Source organism: Triplophysa dalaica, chromosome 8 (genome assembly GCF_015846415.1).
Source record: "Triplophysa dalaica isolate WHDGS20190420 chromosome 8, ASM1584641v1, whole genome shotgun sequence".
Taxonomy (NCBI): domain Eukaryota; kingdom Metazoa; phylum Chordata; class Actinopteri; order Cypriniformes; family Nemacheilidae; genus Triplophysa; species Triplophysa dalaica.
Genome location: NC_079549.1, coordinates 20,313,985 through 20,335,801, shown reverse-complemented (window position 1 = coordinate 20,335,801; position 21,817 = coordinate 20,313,985). Strand labels below are relative to the sequence as shown.

The 21,817-nt window shown below is 38.9% G+C and overlaps 1 protein-coding gene across 1 annotated transcript in view; it reads left to right on the top strand.

Annotated features, from left to right (window-relative positions):
- Positions 1 to 3,830: 3,830 nt before the first annotated feature.
- Positions 3,831 to 21,817, top strand: part of obsl1b (obscurin like cytoskeletal adaptor 1b) — a 33,593-nt gene continuing 15,606 nt past the window's right edge. The window contains 26 exon segments of the mRNA XM_056754730.1: positions 3,831 to 4,109; positions 5,890 to 7,007; positions 7,750 to 8,019; positions 8,202 to 8,462; positions 8,560 to 8,865; positions 8,965 to 9,231; positions 9,333 to 9,608; positions 9,716 to 9,991; positions 10,077 to 10,352; positions 10,617 to 10,907; positions 11,203 to 11,490; positions 11,688 to 11,975; positions 12,070 to 12,138; positions 15,401 to 15,676; positions 15,858 to 16,133; positions 16,375 to 16,650; positions 17,042 to 17,317; positions 17,828 to 18,103; positions 18,231 to 18,503; positions 18,851 to 19,126; positions 19,209 to 19,484; positions 19,566 to 19,841; positions 20,018 to 20,293; positions 20,403 to 20,672; positions 20,882 to 21,148; positions 21,281 to 21,550. Of these exon segments, the coding sequence (XP_056610708.1) occupies positions 5,993 to 7,007; positions 7,750 to 8,019; positions 8,202 to 8,462; positions 8,560 to 8,865; positions 8,965 to 9,231; positions 9,333 to 9,608; positions 9,716 to 9,991; positions 10,077 to 10,352; positions 10,617 to 10,907; positions 11,203 to 11,490; positions 11,688 to 11,975; positions 12,070 to 12,138; positions 15,401 to 15,676; positions 15,858 to 16,133; positions 16,375 to 16,650; positions 17,042 to 17,317; positions 17,828 to 18,103; positions 18,231 to 18,503; positions 18,851 to 19,126; positions 19,209 to 19,484; positions 19,566 to 19,841; positions 20,018 to 20,293; positions 20,403 to 20,672; positions 20,882 to 21,148; positions 21,281 to 21,550 (7,447 nt within the window). The 5' untranslated portion in view covers positions 3,831 to 4,109; positions 5,890 to 5,992.

The following is a 21,817-nucleotide window of genomic DNA, read 5'->3' as shown; positions in this document are numbered from 1 at the left end:
CCAAGAGTCACAAAGTGCCAAAAAAGTAGTTGAAATAAAATAGGAAATCACTAAAGACTGAGGTCTTAACTAATGTGTAGCTTCTGAATCTTGGTCTCCCCATAGCGGTCAACAAGGGAACTGCAAAGTCCCTGTACATGATTTGTCATCCAGTCCACCTAACCTACAGTTAATATAATAATTTGTTAATACTCAGCTGTGTTTTTGCTTTTAATGTGAGCATGCCTAAGAAAAAAACCTATTTACATTGTCAGTGTGTAATGCTTTAGCTCAGTCAGACAACCTTCAAGCTTAAATGTTTCCTGGCAGATGCAAGTAGAGACAGGGCACTACAAGCCTTCAACATCCCGGCTGCATTTTAAAAATTTGAGCTTATTCATTCAGAACCATTGCCAGGACCATACAATTGTCTGACAAAAATGCATTGCTTGCTCTTACGATTTACAGAGGCTGAGATAATAAATGACAGCCCGGCCCTGAGTCGGATAGGAATAGACTTGCCAGGCTGAGGTTTTATATTATAAAGAAAGCAAAGTTGCTGTAGGAAAAATAAATAGTGAACATGGATTTCTTCACACTTATGGAAACTGCATGGTCATGTCAGGTTTACTGTTTGTCACTCTGGCGTAGTCATACACATTTAAATACTGTCAGTCATGTGTAGAAACTCGTATTTTGATCAATGTGTTAACTCCCCAATGTCCGAAGAGCATGAACCAACTGAAGTGCAGCAAGATTAACTATGTTTATAGACTTTCAAAGACCAGTACAAACAGATTTTTCGGTTACTTCAATATTTTTCAGAATGCTCTTTCGACAGCATCCTCAAATATGTTTCAAACCCAACCATCTGCAACTTAAAAGTGAAATTACAAAAATAAACAACCCGAGGGAATGTAAGAGACATGCAAAGTTTCACAAACAATCAAACACTTGGTATTCTTGTATCATCTGAGAATTCCCTGCTAAAGATGTGCTGCTGTACACTCATGTCCAATCATGTTTCACAGGGCGATCTGGGAAAGCATTTGTAACCTGAGGCATCTAACTGCGCTTACGGTTTGGTGGTTTATTAGCTCATTCCATCCAATGAAACAGTAACAGGGCTATTCATTATTATCTATAAACCTAAGCAAACCGCCCACTGAAAGCCCATTGAATATTATATAGGGCAATTATTAGACACCTTTGATAAACCGTTGCAAAAGTTGGGCGGTTTACCAGAATATCAGAGTGATTGTTAAATAAACTAAGTCACACAATACAGGAATAATAGAAAATCTGAAAAAGTAAAAATCGTACTGTGCAGACCACTTAAAATAAAACTTTGCAGTATTTTACAATTTCAAATAAAACACGTTTATCACTAGCCATTTGTTTGCATAAGATGACATGTGATCTGCCAAGTGATAAAGCTTTATAAATCTCTTGAAAAAATGAATATAAATATTATATAATTTTTCTTTTAAATCTGACATGTTTAAACTGTCAACAAGGATATACTTTAACCTAGACTTAATATTTTGTTAACAAATGGCATGGGATGATTTTGGATGAAACAGTGTTGTTTGTGAAACGTGTTGTAGGTAATTTCATAATGTATTATTAATATAGGGTAGTCCTGATGTAAAATATTAATTTTCTGTTAAAATTGCATGTAAATACGTTTTCTGTCCCTCTCCCTCCCAATAGAGGGAAGTAGAGAGTTACTGTGTTAGAACAATCTGCTGTTATATCAATTGATTCAAAATTGCTATAAATCAGCTATAAATACACATCAAAACAAAAGTCACTTTGCAATTCTAAACAACATTAACAACCTGTGCACAACAAGTTTATTTGTCAATAAAAAGGTTTATACAGGCTACACAAAATTGTTAAATTAAGCTAAATTAAACATTAAATTGTGCTCATGTTGTGTCAAAACCCTTTACCTGTGTTTGTTTTCTTGCTATAAGATATATTTGGGAGAATAGGAAAGGATACAGTTCTGGGGCAAGTTTGACTACCATTGTAATCTCAACTATCCAATAGTGCCAAGAACTGTTTTGTTACAATCATTCTACCAAATATCTTTCTATCAGAACAAAGAAATTTATACAGATTTGGTAAAACTCAAGGGTGAGTAAATGACATTAGTTTTTTTTGTGAATTGCCCCTATAATGCCAAAAGTATAGTTCACCCAACCTGTATGACTCCTTTTTTTCTTTAGGACATAAAGGAATATAAAGGATGACACAATTCTCATTTTATCCCTTTAATCATCCAAAGAAATTCAGTAAGTTTTTTAAACACCATGGTCAAATGATTTTATATTTAAGTAACCTCACCTCACTTGTGAAATTGTGCCTGCTCTATGAAATCTCTTGACACCATTTGGATTGTTAACACATGTTGAGGTATCATAGCGACCGATACGATTTTACTCTGGTAAAACTCTCAAAATTTATATTTTTATTATCTTAATAAAATATTTTGTGCAGTCTTAAATCCAGGCAAACATAGTGAAATTCTGCTTAAACAAAAACTTCTATTAGAGTGTTGTTTATTCCTTTTGCAAAGTTCTTATTTGCAACAAGTTGCAACACATCAAGCATGCATACACTTGTTAATATCTTCTGTAGCAGCTGGAGGAATTTAGAAGTTTCAAAAAGAGGACCGCTAATCCCTGCAGGTTTTCACAAAGTGGCTTGTACAAACCGTTTCATTGCCAGGACGTTGGTTTCAGGGTTCAAGGTACGATCAGATTACTTCCAATGGCTGAAATCAGAGGAGACTGCGTTGAGCCTGTGAGACGTGAGCCTCTAAACAGCTGAGAGGTCACTGCTCTCTGTGTTCATCCTCACACATTCGTAAGCCACATCACACGTGCGCGCACGCCATTCAGGATCTGCTCTTCAAATGCTTTGTTTTTAGATATTTCTGCAGCTGACGATCACACGAAAACAGTGTGGTCCCTGACAGTGATTTAAAATAATAACTTTGCTTCAGTATCGTTCCAAAATCACCTTTTGTCATAGTCATTCAGTAGTGATGACAATGAAACATGCTTTTTTTGGTTTGTTTGTTGAGAAGGGATGATCAGCATACTTTAAAGAACAAGTCGCTTCTCAAATCTTTATCCTTGTTTTAACGTACTTTTCATTAAAAAAAGAGACTTTTGAAAAAGCAATGTATCACCGCCATAATTTACAATTTGCTACTTGCTGGTTGGTTGCCAGTGATTGAAAAACATTTTTATTCTAGAGTGCTTTTGGTTGGACAAACATCCGTTTGCTCTAATAATAAATATCCATAAAAACAATATTTCATAAATATAAATAAAAAAACATTTTACTTTTCAAATGCATGTGTCAAAAGTTCACTTTGTAGAAGTACACTTGAACGTAGATAAAAAGATAGCAGATGTAGATTAAACCAACAAAACTCATGGGGACGTGTAAATTGTAACGCCACACCTCTACTATGGGATTTGTGTTGATGACAGACCCCCAAAAATTATAACCATTACCAGAAACGTTCCGCAGTCTCTCAATGCCTTTGAGTGAATGCGTAAACAACCAGTTTTAAATGTTCAAAGGCTCAAATTCCGAACGTTTAAGGAGGCCAGATTGCCGCAATCCTTCTCCTTAGGTTTTATAGCAAGGTTTCAAGTATGTGAAGCAATCTGCTCAGGCCGAGCCATCCAGACTATCTTTAGCCACTGCAAGCAAGTGAATGGAGAGCCTGACTTATCTCCACTGCTGTCATCGAGGCAGCCAGTATTTTTAGGGGACAGCAGCAGCTGCAAAAGCATTTAACGGTCTTCTACGAACAATGACACTCAGGGTGTCTCAGGACTAAACGCCACAGTGATTGTGGGACCGCTGGAGCGTTTAAAAGAAGGCAGTGTGATAAGGCTAAAAACCTACTTAAAAAGGGGCGGGTGAAAACCTCGCCAAAATGGGCAGGTGACACAGAATAGTTCTTAATGTGGATTTTAAAAACCTTATCCAAGTGGAAAGGATTACTCTGAGAAAAACTACAGCTGGAAGCGGGGCCAGTGAAGTAGGAGAATCCCGGCGCCACGGAATGTACATTGCAAGTCGTCTCTGAGGACTGAAGAGAGGTACGTTGTGTTTGTGTTACAAAGTGAAGCTTCACTGAGGCCAAAGGTCAATCTAATTAAATTAGGAATACAAACATGAGGGTTAATCTCCTCTTAAACCTCCGGGGAAAAATCCACCAACATCATTTTCTGTATGTTTTCTGTATGTTTTATTCTTTATGCCTTTACTAGTAGCTGGGATATCTTCTTCCTATTAGGTTTGCATGGATGTCGACTGCATTAGCAACAACTACATTTGAACAGTTATATTCTTAGTTTGAGAGAACACGGAATTGATGTGACAAGCTTTTCAACTAGTTGTCGCGCATAGGTGTGGTTGTGTTTAATAAACGGCATGTTTGTTGTCTTGTTTGTACTGTAGTGTAGTGCAAACAACTCTGTAGCTAGTGAAAGTTTATGATTATGAAGAAGCCCGGATCGTCTTTCTTAAGGAGACAGCTGTGCGACATAGATGCCCGGGATTGGCGATTCATGTGTTGTGCCATCCTTAAACAGATAAACCAGCCTCCACACATTAACAACCGCTAGTGCATCCAAGAACCCAAACTGGCAGCATGGTTAAATTTGAGAAGGCCCACATAAAAATCATATGATGCTCTAGACTTTATATGCAACAGAGGTTAGACAGTTTTAACACTATTTTGGGAGAAAGACGGCACTAAAGAGTTCACAAGTGTGTTTTTTTTTTAAACAAACGACAAACAAACTAATTTCGACAATGACATTTAACATCTTGATACGTCAATGCTTTTGCTAAAAGGGGTGTGAGAGGGGCATTGCATATTTTGACTAAGAGGTCCCCGTGGGGTGTGAGTGTGAGAGACCCTTGTTGTATGTGTGTACTCGTGCGCTTTGTGATACCTGACACATGCCCCCTCACAGGTCTTTATTTAGTGCATACTATATATAAGCACTTTCCCATTGAAATACAGCACCAGCTGTGTTAGTTGTGTGTTGTGGTTGAAGTTGCAGTAGGACTTAAAGACTGTTCATCTAGACGGTTGGCTTGGGTTCCTCTCACACAAGGCATATATCTAAGAAGGTCCGGGGCATTAAGTATCCTGGTGAAATGTAATGCGCTTTACTCCAGGGAAAGCCTACACTATCAAATCCTACCAGAACACATACCAATGAATGAAAAACAACAAGTAGTTTTCGATCATTCTGTATGTATTTGTGGATTTGGAAAAAAGGGGGCATAAAGTGTTTGTCATTTTGCCATACTTAGTAGAAGCAATATTATTGTATTTCCATTTGCTGTTTAAAAAAATCAAAATTTAACCAACGGTTCTCTGACTTGGACCTTATACCAAGAAATTCTTGAATATCCTTATATTACTAATGCAAATGATGACGATGTTGAATCCCAGAGTCAACGAGCAGGCTGATATAAAGGTTGCTAAAGGTGTTGCATATAAAAAAAAGGGGGCTTTAGTTTATGTATTCCATCATATCGCTACTGTGCTGTCCATATTTCATATTTCATATCTCATGATTATATTTTTTTGCCATAAATAATTTTGGCACCCTTTACATTTGCAAATATCCAATAAAATTTATTAAAAAGTTATTATTAAAGTTAAAAGTTTTTACATTTCCTGAAAAACAGCAAATTTTGACACCAGAGGTTTCGGATGGACATCAACGGTATATCAGAATAGAAGAATTTGTTTTTAATTATCAACAGAACCCCAAATGTGTTTTGTGCTTACAATGATTGATGACAAAAATGCTGGTTATTGTACGCTATAAATTAACTACTTTTTCCTGTACGATTTAGAGACTCGCTTGATTAAGGGCTGGACAGTAATATTATACCAGAATAAGAAAGACTGAATGCCTGTGGCCTGTCAATCTGAGTGGTGGTTGGCAAGTAAGCAGGGATGGATGTTTTTGGTGGAGCTCCGCGGTTTCTGGCCTACCCTCGTCCCGTGGTCGTACAGAGCAGTACAGACGCAGTACTAAAATGCCAGATTGGTGGAGACCCCAGACCTGCAGTCATATGGGAACGTAACAATGAGAAAATCCATCCGGAAGGCAGATACCGGGTGTTTGAGGATGGCAATGTCTACAACCTTATTATAACCTCAGTGACAATAGAAGACAGCGGACAATACATCTGTAAGGCCAAAAACTGCATTGGAGAGACTTACGCAGCAGCAACTTTGAAAGTAGAAGGCGAGGCGCAGGAGCTGGAAATGCGGGAGGAAAACAAACCTCGCTTTCTCATCAAACCTCTCTCGACCAGGGTTGGACGAGGAGAAGACGCCATGTTCTCCTGCAAGTTGTGGGGGAACCCCCGACCAGAAGTGATGTGGGAGAAAGACGGCAAAAAGTTGAATGAGATCTTTGAGAGCACACATTTTAGTGTCAGCTATCAAGATGGAGGATGGTTCCAGCTAAAGATTTTTAAGACAAGAGCGCCAGATGGAGGGGTGTACACGTGTAAAGCCCGCAACGAATATGGAGAGAGTTTAGCAGGGGCTGTGCTGTTGGTGGATGCCGGACCGGGACATGAGGATGAAGGTAACCGTAACGGTTATACGAATGGCCACTGGAAAGCACATCAGGGAAAACAGAGAAGTGGAAGGCAGGTTGCAACCAGGCTGAAAGATGACCCACTGCCAAACATAGCCAAAGTAAAAATGTTTGCGGTGACTGAAGGGAAACATGCCAAGTTTCGTTGCTTTGTAACAGGAAAGCCCAAACCAGAAATATTATGGAGGAAAGATGGGAGACTGATCTTATCGGGGAGACGGTATCTGCTGTATGAAGATAGGGAGGGCTACTTTACACTTAAAGTTCTCTACTGCAAGCAAAAAGACAATGGAGTTTACGTCTGTTCTGCTTCAAACACTGCAGGACAAACTCTGAGCGCTGTACACCTTATTGTGAAAGGTAAGAATCACCAAATTAAATTCCTAATCTGTGAAGAAACAGGTATGCATGGGGCAAATAAAGAATCTGTTTCACCCACTAGTACATGCAAAAACATTTTCTCATACATTTATATGCCTTATGCGATTGAATATCCAGTTGGTCTCTGCTGTGTCAAGCATTTGGTTCCCTAATCAACAGTAACTTTAATGATGATTCATTTGTAAGAAATGCATCAAGGGAGCATTAAAATTACCTGACCAGGCCAAACTCATTAACATGAAGTAGATTCCATCCAGTCCCTAAGTCACTTAGGCTTTGCCAGGCCTGAGGCCCACATATGTGATGGAAATCTTTGAGGCAAGCTCATGTTTCTCACGTGGACTATTGAACAGGCAAACCTGATTGCTTTGCATTGGAATATTATATCACAGAGATGTGATACAAACCATTTTAAAGATAATCCTGCATCAGCGAGAGTAAACTAAATGTTATCAGAAAGCACATACTTAAAAAAAAATATTTGTCAATGCATTAAACTGCATTGACTTCAGTAATGTGATAAAGTTAATGACATTTCTATAGTTGGCGCCAGCATCCCTTGCTGGGGATCTGGATCCAAAACAGATCATGTCCTTGTCTTTTTATTAGACCTGGTTGAATACAGATAATCTATTTTGCAAATCTTGTTTTGAAGACATTTCAGCTATATCCATTGACACAAATAATTCAAGAGAACTTCTGTTTTTTCATGTTACAACAGAGCCACCTGTGCGATTTAAGCAACCGCTGAATGACCTGCAAGTGTGGGAGAGAGACTTAGCTGTTCTCGAGTGTGAAGTTCCTGAGGACTCTATTCCAATCACATGGTATCTTGAAGACAGGAGGTTACAGCCAGGAGCCAAATATGGGATGGAGGAGTGGGGGACAAAGCGCCGACTCACAATTCGCGACATTGGAGTTGATGATGATGGCATATATCTCTGTGAGATGGCTGATGGGGGCAGAAGCATTGCTGAGGTGGCAGTAAAAGGTAAAGGGCTGGATGTTATATTAACATGCCATTATGTGTCTGGAAAAGCATTTTAGCAGTTATTATTTTTGGTTTTCAAGTCAGTTTTTGAGTTAAGTAACTGTAACCAATAGCGTAGTTTGATTTACTTTGCACTAAATTAGCATTTGCCACTAATTAAAATTTACCTTTTATTTCCGTAGGCACGATTGTGAGAAAGCTGCCACGAAAAGTTGATGTTCTGGAAGGGGAAAATGCTGCATTCTGCGTGGAGGTTGAAGAAGAGGAAATGGACATTCATTGGTACAAAGATGGAACTGAGTTGAGGGAGACCCATCAGACCATTCTCAAATCCTTTGGAAGAACACACATTTTGGTCTTTGTCAACACCACACCATCAGATTCTGGTCTGGTCACTTTCTATGTGGGTAGATCAAAGACATCATCTCAGCTAAGGGTGAAAGGTTAGAACATTTTGATTTTTTAATATATACACATTTTAATAGCAGAATCACTTAATGTGTTTCTTTCTCACCACCGTTTCCCCTGTACTAATTTCAGCGGCAAGACACTGTCCACCAAGTTGCCCAATTGGGGTTCAGATAAACACCGAACGAGCAAATGCAGCTCTCCTTTCATGGTTCCCAGCACAAGATTCTCGAAAGAATCCACCTTCAGGGTACATCATTGAGAGACAAGAGGTAGGCTCACAGGAGTGGCTGCAATGCTTAACCACTGACTCCGCAACTTCAGTGGAAATTCTAGGAGACAGCGTTCCATGCGAAGCAGACTACAGATTTCGCATATGCAGCCTCAATAAATATGGAAGGAGTGGAAATGTAGAGTTCCCTCGGTCAGCTCACCTTGGTAAGTGCTTTTTCCTTTATAAGGGTCATCACTTCAATGAAGCTGTCCATTATATGCACATCAAAAAATCCCTAACAAATCTAATTTTAACTGATCTAGTTCCAGTTGCCAGAATTCAAGCACCTCTACAAGATGCTCTAGTGCCAGAAGGCCAGGACGCTTGCTTTTCCATTGAGCTCTCTGCTTCAGTTATAGGCACTTGGTTTCTTAATGGAAACCAGCTTCAAGACGATGAACGTTTCTCCATAAGGCGTTCACGTACACACCAGTCAATACGCATCCGTGGGGTACAGGACGCAGACAATGGAGCGGAGATCACATTCATTGCCTATGGAATTCGGGATTCAGCTGCACTCTACATACAAGGTAAACACTTAGTTTAGTCTTAGTATTGTCATAGGCTGAGATGTGTTCATGAGGATTTTAACACTTCTTGTGATGCTGGCATGTATATTCTTCTCAATCAGCTCCATTGGTAAAATTCACTCCACTTTCTGAAATGGATCGAAACAAATTTGTGGAGGTTGGCAACCCAATTGTGCTCTACTGTGAGCTGTCAGACCCCGAGTCCCCAGTTCGGTGGTATAAGAATGGTGTTGAACTTCATTCAATAGAAGGTCTTCAGATTCAGTCAGAAGGAACCATGAGAAGGATTGTCATCCAATCAGCTGATTTCTCACACTCGGGAGTTTACAGCTGCGACGCAATTGATGATGTCATCCGGTTTAATGTTGAGGTTGAGGGTAAGTGATTGAAATTTCCTTGTATTCTTGAGTATTACAAACAAAGGCGTTAACCTACTTCAAGGTGTATCCTAAATTGAACAAATATTGAATATAAACACATATAGCCCCACCAGTGAGGTTCTCAGTGCTGCCAGATGTTGAGAGGAACAAGTCCTTTGAAGTAGGATCAACAATGGCACTTCAATGTGAGCTCTCAGATCCACTCGCCCAGGTATCCTGGTACAAAGACGGGGCAAAACTCCTGTCACAAAACGGACTAGAGATCAAATCCAAAGGCACAAAGAGGGACCTGACTGTCCAATCAGCTGAATTTTACCACTCAGGGGCTTACAGCTGCAAGACAAGGGGTGATGCCATCCATTTCAATGTGGAGGTTAAAGGTGATTTAGATTTGAGTATATATATGTTTAAGGTATCATAAACATTGAAGACATAGAGACTTAAAACGCTCTAAAATATCCATAGCCCGTCCTGTGAGGTTCTCAGCTTTCCCCGATGTAAAGCGAAGAAAGTGTGTCGAACCAGGCTGCCCCATTGTTCTGCAGTGTGAGGTAACAGACTTGACTGCACAGGTCCACTGGTATAAAGACAGGGATCAGCTCCTCGTAGAACCTGAAGTAGACTTCAGATCAGATGGGGGCATGAGAACGCTCAGTATTCATTCAGCACAGCTGTCTCATGCCGGTGTGTACACATGCAGAACAAAGGATGATGTCATGGATTTTCATGTGGACGTCAAAGGTGATTTTAGCATCTTTTTTCTGACTTACAAACTAACTTGATGTCCTCTTGCAATTATGCCACTAAAAACAATAGCTTTTTTGTATTGCTCTTTTGTGACATTCTTCAGAAACGTTTTAACAATTGGTGCAAAATACCTTTCTATATTTTAAGGTTTAGCTTTAAAATGATGGCTTATCTTTTCCGTTATGTTGTCCTTCAGTTGTTAAATGTTATCTTAATGCAATAAGTCTTTCTCTTATTATTCTTGATGATTCTGATCAGAATCGTCATCTGTACCTGCACCAGTGAGGTTTTCAGCTGTTCCAGAAGCTGAGAGGAATGTATGCGCGGAAGCCGGTGGCTGCTTTGAACTCTGTTGTAAGGTCTCAGACCCTACAGTCCATGTCTGCTGGTTCCAGAATAATTTTCAGCTTCGGCCAGAGCCTGGTTTGGAAATTCAGTCTGAAGGTGATGTAAGGACACTGACAGTGAGGTCAGCTGAGCCCAGTCATTCTGGATTGTACCGTTGTGAAACACCTGATGATTGTGTCCAGTTCACGGTGGATATCAAAGGTGATTTGTCACTTTACTCTAATACTAGTACATCAAGTAACATGGTTGATAAACTAGATGCGTACTAACAAATGGCTTTTTGTGATGTCCACGTCTCTGAGCCCTGCTGTTTTGCACATGCCTCACTATTGCATCCGTCCTGTGGGCAGTAATTTGATACAGATATTACATGTTTGCATTACTTTGTTTAACTTTCTTCTTGGCAAATGATCTGAGCAATCACTTGATTTCACGGTCTAGATATCTTATTAATAAAGGATGCTAATTTCATGTGTATTGTTTAATAAATGCTAAGGATCACCTTTAGACCCACCAGTGATGTTCTCAGCCTTACCAGAGACTGTGAAGAATCAGCTGGTTGAAGCAGACTACTCCACTGATTTACAATGTGAGGTCTCAGATCTACGTGCCAAGGAGTGTTGTTACAAGGATGGTGTTGAGTTTGTCTCAAAAAGTCTGCCTTATATCAAATCGGAGTGTACCAGGAGGACGTTAGCTGTCAAGACAGCACAGCCCTCTAGCTCTGGATTGTACGACTCTGTGAGAACGGGTGAAGTCATCCAGTTTAATGTGCAAGACCAAGGTGACTTTCAAATATTTGCTTTTAATCTATTATTCGTTTTTTGTGTGGCAACTAACAACTGTATGCTCTCTGTAGCTTTTAAACATTTGCTTCAAATGTATGTTTGTAATGTTATATATGTCCCAACCTTCAAAGGCCATAATTGTCTTTCTTAGTTATACTGAATAAAGCATTCCTCTGTCAATGGTCATCTGTAGTGCCAGCAAAGACATTTCTGGTGGTTCCCGAGGATGAGAAGACCAAGTGCACTGAAGAAACGGAATCTGTTGCACTACATTGTGAGATTTCAGATTCCACTCCGTACGTCCACCAGGCAAGATATAAGGAGAGTGTCATACTTCCTCAGAATGCAACTGAAAGTGAACCAGTAGTTTGCTCAGATGCATCCAAAGGAAAGCAAATTTCCAAGTCACCAGAGATATCTCTTAATGAAGTAAACAGCCCAAAGGCATCAGATGTTCTCAGCCAGTTTGAAATGGACAAAGGTGGTTTGCCAGTTATTTCTAGCCATACTGAATTAGGAGCATTGCTATGGCTTAAGCAAGTTAGTTATTGTTTTCTTTGTGGCTTTCCTAACAGCAGAACTGTCTCACTATGAGGTGTACAGTGGTGAGACCTATGAAGCCCCATGCACTGTGGATATAAAAGGTGATATAATCCTAATTCAACCCAAGCAAATTTAACCTAGTGCCTCGGTGCCACTAACAAGGGTGGTTTTAACTGATCAGATGGCTCTTCTTAAAGAAGCTGGTTCCCCTGCATCTTGAATTACCATCCCCAGTTAAAACTAATCCCCTCTATCATGTCTTTATCCAACATCACGTTGGTCTGGAAACCCTTCTTCCACACTAACACTCATTTTATTGACTTACAAATCTTCATTTCTTCATTGAAGCGCATTCCATTTAAGCGTATAATTTAAACAACCATCCGCTTAAATCATCTTGTCCATGTGCTTTTCAGAATCATCATCAGTATTGTACTGACTGAACTGTTGACAGGATGAATGGTAGAGTGATCGAAATGTTAGACCACCCAATGATGATCTGACTTCTTGCGTAATCACGTTGTGTTTTTGTATTTGTTTTAACCACTGTTTGACTTGTTTTTAGACCACTGTGTGATTTATTCACCACTCTTACATTTTGCCTCCTGTCTTATGGGTCAATATCTTGAGATTAACCAAGCAATCACATCTTTAAAACTTGCTGACTAAGAAAACAGAAAAGTACTTCAACTTTTCTTTCTATGAACCTATCGTAGAAGAGTTTCTGAGATATTCAGGATCGGAACACAAGGACGATATCAGATGTGAACCACAGAACAAAAAGCTTGCAGATGGAAGAAGTGGGAAAAAATCTGAAACTGAGAGGGACACAACAGTCTCCATTCCGACAACATACAGATTTATGGATGAGGAACAACAGCTACAACCAATGAAACAGAGGAATATTTCCGCTTCTCATGCTGAAGGCTCAAGCCACCTGAAAAATCATGAGAGTCCTGTGGATTGTGATGTCTTAGCTTTTAAGGTGGATGTTGAAGGTGATTTAAATGGTTAGCTCCATCATTCTTGAAAAATGATGAGAGCAAAATATGCTTTTGACAACATTTATCACCTAACAACCATTTAACATCATCCCTCTCCATTTTAATCAATTTATTGAATCAACGAACATCCAACTTCCATGACTTTAAAGCTCAACATATTCTGTATAAGCAAAGTAGCTAAAATTCCAGAATTTAAAACCATGACCAAATGATAATCTAACCAAGATCTTCATCTCATGTTATGTCAAACCTCACTAGATAAAACGATGAAAATTTGGTCAAAACTATAAAAATGTATAACCTATATCACATTGTAGAGATACAGACACAGCACAGCCAAATTCATAAATTATACTACATTATGTGCCAGAATAGTAATATATGTCTCTTTTCATATAACTTGAAACATTCCTAGCGTCGAGGATGAACTCTACACCAATTTGTAAAATGGATGAGAACTTGACCATTGATGCAGTCCGTTCCAGTGTACAGCTAACTGAGATCTCTAAACAAATGACCCAAGACAAATCTATATCTGGCAAACAAGATCGGACAAATATAATATTCCATAATCCCAAAGAGAAAGATCTGATCCAGTCATCAGAGATGTGTCTCAGTGCGACATTTGAACAAGTTTCAATGACTGATACAAAGGATCAATCCATTGTATATCAAGAGGAAGAAAAAGGTGACTCAAGACTGTACTTCTAACACAGCATAAGCAAACATACAAGCAACTAACTCAGTCTGGCTTTTGGCTTCTGTATGTGTTCTGTACCCAAGACGATTCAATTCATTCACACTTACACTCTTGATAGATGACTTGTCTCCTCAACCTGAAGAACCTGGTCACAAAGAAGATGTATTTACACAACCATTTAATACTAAAGTGGTCAGACCGACCGAAGGTCACTCTCCAGTTGACTGGAGAGTCAGTATACTTGATTCTCCATCGAAGGAAGAAACACAATTGTACATTGAAAAAGGACGTGAGATTGAATCTGAGGATGGCACGCAAAAATTGACTGTTCCAGACTTTGGTCATTCAGGGCCAGGGGTATATGACAACAAGACAATGGATGATGACATAATATTTAAGGTGGATGTCAAAGGTGATTTAAAACTAGTTTACATCCACACTGCTACATTAACAGTTCCAGTCATTCGTTTTAAAACAAGATCAAACTAAAATCATACATTAAATGAACAAAGCAAAGAAACAAATGTAGCAAAGAAACAAATAATTGATCTGTCATGCATGTTACATGCTAGTCAAAAAAAAACATTTATATTGAGTTTCTGTGTCGTTCAAACCAACTGCTTACATTAAAACATTTCAAATTAAACCCCTTAGCTACATCGCTGCAAAGTTCTACTATCCATGAGATCGAGTGGAGCAAGTCAATTGATGAAAAAGATATAGCTAATTATCCACAACCCGAGCTATCAAGCACAATGGGAGAGGTAAGCTGGTACAAAAAGAGTGAGGAACTCTTCCAACATGACATTGTACAGAAATCTGAGGAGACTTTCACAGCTCTTGCTGTCAAATCAGCTGAACCATCTCACTCTGGACTACATGCTTGTGAGATGGATGATGTCACAGCCCGCTGTGCAGTGGACCAACCAGGTGATTCATCTACGTCATCTACGCCAGCTCAATCCATCTGATTACCACACTAACCACTTAAATCATCCAATGGTCACTAACTGTGTTGTCAAGAAATGCCGAAGTAATAAATTGGTGAACATTTAAGTAAAGTTACAACCTGTTATCATCGATAAGAGGTTGTCATTGTTATAGCTCCGTTACTGAAAAGCTAAAACTAACACAGCAAAATACTTAGAGCAACTTCAATTAACATTAGCTAGACGATAAGCCTTAACAAAGTTTGAAGTGTTTTTTCAGCAGGAAACTGTATTGGCATTTCTAGTGTTATAATGATTCATATTGTTCAGATAACTATTTAGAAACGATTATTTTAACGTAATATAATATGACAATCCCACGTCTAACAATGTTCAAAGGCAAAGGACTGACACATACAGAAGTAGCATTCATTTTCATTGGATTTGTCTTCTTGAAGTCTGTTGTCCTGTACGTTTTGTCTTGTTTTTAATGTACTTTGTGACTTTTAAATGTTCTTTGTCGGTTACTCTTGCGTTACTAATTTTTCATCTTACATTTTTATGTTTGCATTTCAATTTTATTCATAATTTCAGTTAATCGTTAGTATGTTCTGTACTTGACGGCATTTCCAATCAAAATAGATTCATAAAGAATCAATATTTTGGTGAACTCTTGATATGTTTTACGTATGTTCTATAAGTAAATATGTCTGTACAAAATTGTCTGTAGCTCCATCAGTGAAGTTCTCCAGTGTCCCTGAGGTTCAACGGAGCAAATGCACCGAGACTGGAAGACCCTTTATACTGCAATGTGAGGTCTCAGACCCTGGTGCACAAGTCTGGTGGTACAAAGATGGTAATGAGGTGCTGCCTCAAGATGGCATGATCACTTTGTTTGATGGAGCAGCAAGAACCCTCTCTGTGGAAGCTGCTGAATTATGTCACGGCGGAACATACAGTTGCCAGACAAACAATGATAGCATCACATTCCATGTGGAAATCAAAGGTGATTCGATGCTTTTTCAACATTTGTGAAAATCAAGGCAGGCTATCTCCTTCTCAACCATATACTGTGGTTACTGAGAAGCAGGAGGCAAATGTTATGATCCTTGGCATGTTAACTGGTCATTTTGTTTAGGTTCACTAATTTATGCCATTTTTTCTCCATGCCATTAATAATTTTGTAGCTCCACCATTGAAGTTTATACCAGTCTCAGAAGTGGAAAAGAGCAAGTCCATTGAAGTAGGCTCACCAATTGTTCTGAAATGTGAGCTCTCAGATGACAATGCTCAGGTTTTCTGGTGCAAAGATGGTACAGAACTGTCTCCAAACTCTGATCTTGATTTTCAAAGAGATGGAAATATGAGGCAACTAACTGTTCAATCTGCAAAGCAGTCTGATACGGGCCACTACACATGTCACGTTCCAGGTGATACCATATCATTCAAGGTGCACGTTCAAGGTGATTTTCTTAACAGTACCACAAAAAAGACATAGTATAGACATGGTAACCTGCGGTGTATTTGTTTGATGGCCCTTTCTAATCTCCCTCCCAGTAACAATCTTCTCTAACATCTTTTACCACCCATTTTGACAATTGGACATAACCTCTAACTAACTTTGTAGTGGAGTTTGCCTGATTTGTACTTTTCTTACACAAATCCAATTGCAAAAAATCTGCTAAATTTTCAAAATTTTCATAGCTCCCCCTGTTAGGTTCTCAGAACTCCCAGAAATCGCAAGGAACAAGTTCATTGAAGCAGGATGTCCAATTATACTCCAGTGTGAAATCTCAGACGCAACTTCCCAAGTTTGTTGGTTCAAAGATGGAGTCCAACTCCAACAACAAACTGGACTTGACATCCAATCAGAGGGCACTATGAGGAAAATGCTCATCCAATCAGCTGAGCCCAAACACTCAGGCATATACAGCTGTGAGGCTGTGGATGATCGCATAGCATTCAAGGTGGATGTTGCAGGTGATTTTGAGTCTACGTACTTTTTCTCAAAACCACTAACAAAGTGTCAAATAACGCTTCATCCACTACATGCGGTTTGCCCTTTTTATTTTGACAAAACAAGCTTTCATAACCAAATAATGAAACCTCCATTTTATTAAACTCTAAAAACGTTTCATTAAAAGCTCCAAACTAGTTGACATTTAAATGATTAGGTTTCATTACTATTCAGTAGCAACAATGTAACCATATTTAGAGAAGCTGAGTAAACATGCTAAAGATAATTGAGAGAATCAACAAATTATCTTACAACAGTAAAACAACAAATTGAATTTCATTACTTTTCCTATTTTTTGGGTAATTCTATCATTTTTTCTATTATTATTTTTTTACTGAACAAAAATGCTCTTAGTTCCACCAGCGATGTTCTCAGCTGTTCCTGAGACTGAGAAGAACAAGTATGTTGAAGCAGGCTGCCCAGTCACTCTCCAATGTGAGATTTCTGATCCTTCAGCCCTGGTCCAATGGTACAAGGATGGATCACAGCTCCTCCCTCAACCTGGTGTTTACATCCAATCAGAGCGCACCACACGGGCCCTGGTTATCCAATCAGCAAACTTATCCCATTCTGGGTTTTACAGTTGTAATACAGCTGATGATATCAGCGAATTTTTTGTGGACGTTAAAGGTGACATACAAAGCTTTTCCGAAAAACATTTGATTACATAACTAACAAATACGTCACTTTGTAGAGACTTTTGTCAGTTTGAACATTGGCTTGAACGCATTATGCTCCACCTCTCGACAAATCCATTCCGCTGCTTTTATCGCCTCTTTAACCATTTTCCCTAATGCGGAACAACTGCTTTTTTTCAGCTTCAAGTTCATTTTTTTTATTTTCAAACAACATTGCTATCTTTAGATGCCATTTACCCAGCATCTTGGTTCTCTTTCATTTGAAAGAAACCATTTTAGCTGGAGCAGCATGCAATATAACCATTACCTCTGTACTTAACAGCACTTCATTCTCATAAAGCTTCTTTGTTTCCATTTGGCTTTTAGAGCGGAGGCAGAGTTCTTCAGTGCTGCAACAGCTATCATCAGCAGTGCTTGAAATGCATGTTTAACAAATCATACCTACGTGATAAAGCTAGACATGCATAACAAAGAACTGACATCATTTCCCCTCTCATTGCAGAACCTCCTGTGACATTTGCATATATCTCAGAAGACGATTTGCATAGAAATATTGTGGAACAAGACAATCTTCTCCTTTGCTGTGAGGTATCTAAATCAGACGCTGCTGTACAATGGTACAAGGATGGAGTAGAGATAAAGTCGAGCGACAATGTCCTTATAGAGACAGAAAATGTTGTACGAAGGCTGATCCTCCAATCAGCTCAGCTCTCAAATTCTGGTACATACACCTGTCGTGCTGGAGATAATGCCTTAATATTTAAGGTTAACGTAAGAGGTAAGTCTAACACATCTAAACGTCTATACATACTGTATACATTTTTATATAAATGTGCCTATAGTCAGACTTACAATAGAGAGAAAAAATACCGTTGCATAACTATTTTCATTTGCTTGCTTTAAAGAACCTCCAGTGATGATTGTATATCCCAAGGAAGACGTCCACCTTGATCGTCATGTTCCTGAGGAAATCGTCCTCAGCTGTGAACTTTCACGACCAAATGGAAAAGTGACATGGAACAAAGATGGACAAAAACTGCAGGAGAGTGAAAACATTAAGTTAAAGACTGAGGGTCCGTACAGACGACTGAAAATTCTGCGCAGTGGTATTGAGGACTCTGGAGAATATGTGTGCGATACAGCTGATGATTCAATATTCTTCAATCTAACCATAAAAGGTATGGCATTTAACATAATTAAGAGTATGTGAGAATGCAATACTATACAAAAGATATAATTCTCTATAAAACTATATCATTTGTATTATATCCCAAGTTACGGGAGTTGTATCCTAGTTTATTACATCTTTTTTCATTTAAAACAGTCAGAGGTCAAAAAGAAATAAAACATTAGTGGTAAAAAACTGATATAAGGAAAGACCACCCAAAAGAAAAATCTGGTAAAAATATATAAAAATGTGTGCACAATAGGACCATGAAAATGAAATATTCAAGAATGCTTTCTTTTATAACTCTACAACACTTTTCCACTTTTCTTTCCGGTTTTGTGGTATGTGTCCCAAAAGAACCGCCGGTAAGCATAGTTTCTCCAAGCCAGTCCCAAATGGAACTTTGCCAACAGACATCAGAAAGGATGGTGCTGAGCTGTGAAATCTCCAGACCCAATGCTGCCGTGCGCTGGTATCGGGATGGACTCGAAGTGGAGGAGAGCAACAGCTTAATCCTGGAGATTGATGGAGTCTACAGAAGACTTATTATTCCGAAACCTACCGTCAAAGACTCTGCAGAATATGTTTGTGACACAGCTGATGACTCAGTCACCTTCTTTGTCAACATTGCAGGTCCGTAACAAGATCCTTTATTTAATCATTCATAAATTAAAAGTGTTGTTTCATCATTTTGATAAAAAATGTTTTCATGTAGAACCTCCAGTTAGATTTATTCGTCCGAGGAAAATGGCCTATGGAGTAGAGAATCTGGTTGGAGACACTGTGGTGCTTGAGTGTGATGTGTCTCGATCGAATGCTGAAGTTAGCTGGAAAAAGGACGGAGAAGAGATTGAGGAGAACAGCAATGTAACTATCACAGAAGATGGCGCAAGTCGACAATTGATCATTCACTCAGCAGCGTTAGAAGATGCGGGCCAATATGTCTGTGATGCCAGGGATGATGTAATGGACTTCCTTGTGAAGATCAAAGGTAAAATGAGGTGATATGAGATAAAACATGGTTTGTTGAATACACAAACAGATGGAAAAGATTTTACACTTTACCTTTCAGATCCACCTCTGAAAATTGTACGAAAGGCTGACATCAAGACAACACAGAATTTTCTAGTATCGGATGCTATTGTGTTGAAGTGTGAGATCTCAAAAGCGAACGGCATGGTCACTTGGCTCAAAGACAATGAGAAAATTGAGGGAAATGATCATTTCATTTGTGAAGCAGAAGGCACATTCAGATCTTTGATTGTCCTCAGCGCTGAGTTTAAGGACTCGGGGGAGTATGTTTGTGACACAGAGGATGATAATGTCGTCTTTAGTGTTACTGTAGAAGGTAAATTCAAAAAACAAACCCTGAATAATGTGCATTCCTGTTACTCAGGCACTAGCAACACCAAGACCATGGTTTCGATGCAAATGTCATTTGAATGAAAGCATCATCGTTTGAAATCCATAAATGTAAATGCACATACTTATTATACAAACTGTAATCCTATTCTTTTTGTTCAGAGGCTCCAGTGTTCATTGTTGGGAATTCAGAAAAGCCAGAACACCAGACTTTAAACACAGGTGATGACCTTATTCTGCAGTGTGAAGTATCTCGAGCAAATGCTACAGTTCAGTGGTACTGCAATGGAGATTTAATACACGAGGATTCTCGCACGCGGTTTGAAAACAGAGACACAATGTGGAAGCTTGTGATATCAGATCTTCAGACCTCTGACTCTGGACAGTATCTCTTTGATGCCATTGATGACAAAATGATAACTATGGTATCGGTTCAAGGTAAATGTACCAGTAGTACAGCGATAAATAAATACATAAGAAAACACATAGATTCATTAAAAGATTGTAGATCAATTTTAACTGCTGAATTCATCATTCTTTTTTATAGAACCACCATTCCAATTCATCAAAAAAGATGATCGAACAAACATTTCAGCCTATGAAGAAGACAGTGTAACACTAAGCGCCACTGTTAACAGAGTCAATGCCCCTGTAAAATGGCAGAAAGGCCCTGATCCAATCACTGGTGATCGGTTCCACACCACAAGTGATGGAAAAATCTATTACCTCACCATTAACCCACTCAAAAGATGTGACAGTGGAGGGTACACATGTCATGTAGGATCTGATGAGATGCACTTCAGTCTCAATGTTAAAGGTAATGCCAATTATATCTCCTAGATAAATTAAGAGTAAATTGAAAGTCTCCAATGTCTCCGAAAAGTGCTCAGACTTACCAGAATTTCAAAGCCTGTAATCAAGATGAAAGATAATTTCAAAACGAAACGTTTTCTTCTCACAGTGATATCATCTCTTTATACTACTAACTTTGTGGTCTGTATTGAAACTATACTGTTTTTAAATCAGCAATGAAGGTGAAATTCTCCAAACCACTGGAAAATGTACTGGGACTCAAAGGTTGCAACGTGGTTTTGAAGTGTGAACTGTATAAGTCAAAAGGAGATGTTCAGTGGCTGAAGGACCACCAGGAGATTGTGCCAAATAGACATTTTACAATCAGGGCAGAGGGTCGAGTGAGAAGCCTTACAATACACGATGTATCAGAAGATGATGCAGGAGAATATGCTTGTGAATCCAAAGATGAAAGGACATCAGCTAATGTAGCGGTCAACAGTAAGTAAAATTTGAACAATCACTTTGTCAAGCAAGGTGGTGTGAATTCTATGTTAACATAATGCTTAGCTTGAACTTAGAAGTTGCTTTAGTCTTTCTTTAGTGCCAATGACCTTATCTTCTTGTCTTAAGTTCCTCGCATTGTGGAGTTTATTGCGGAGCTACACAACATTACCGTCATGGAAGGAGAAGATGCCACATTCAAGTGCGTAGTCTCTCCAGAGGATGCAAAGTTGGCTTGGTTTAAAAATGGCCATCCAATTTCATCAAATGAAAAGTTCCACGTTTCACGTAAAGGATTATGCCATATGCTACATATCAGAAACTGCCAGGTCTCAGATAGCTGCAAGCTAACCGCTGAAGCTGAAGGTGTGATTTCCAGAGCTGTCTTTCATGTCCAAGGTAAGATAAAGTCTGTGATTTTTTCTCCATGTTGGTAGAGTATGGTTTGCTTAGAAATCACATGAACTGAACTCATGCTTGGTGCAAACAATTGGACAATTGGAATAAACAAAATTAAATATATTATTCAGATCACATGAATATTGGAAAATAATATATGTTTCTCACTGTTGACTCTTTGTCAAATTTAATACTGCAACGGGAGTAGAGTGGTATTTTCTTTAAGAGACGGTAGAGGTCTTTAATGCCATGTCAACATGTTGCCTT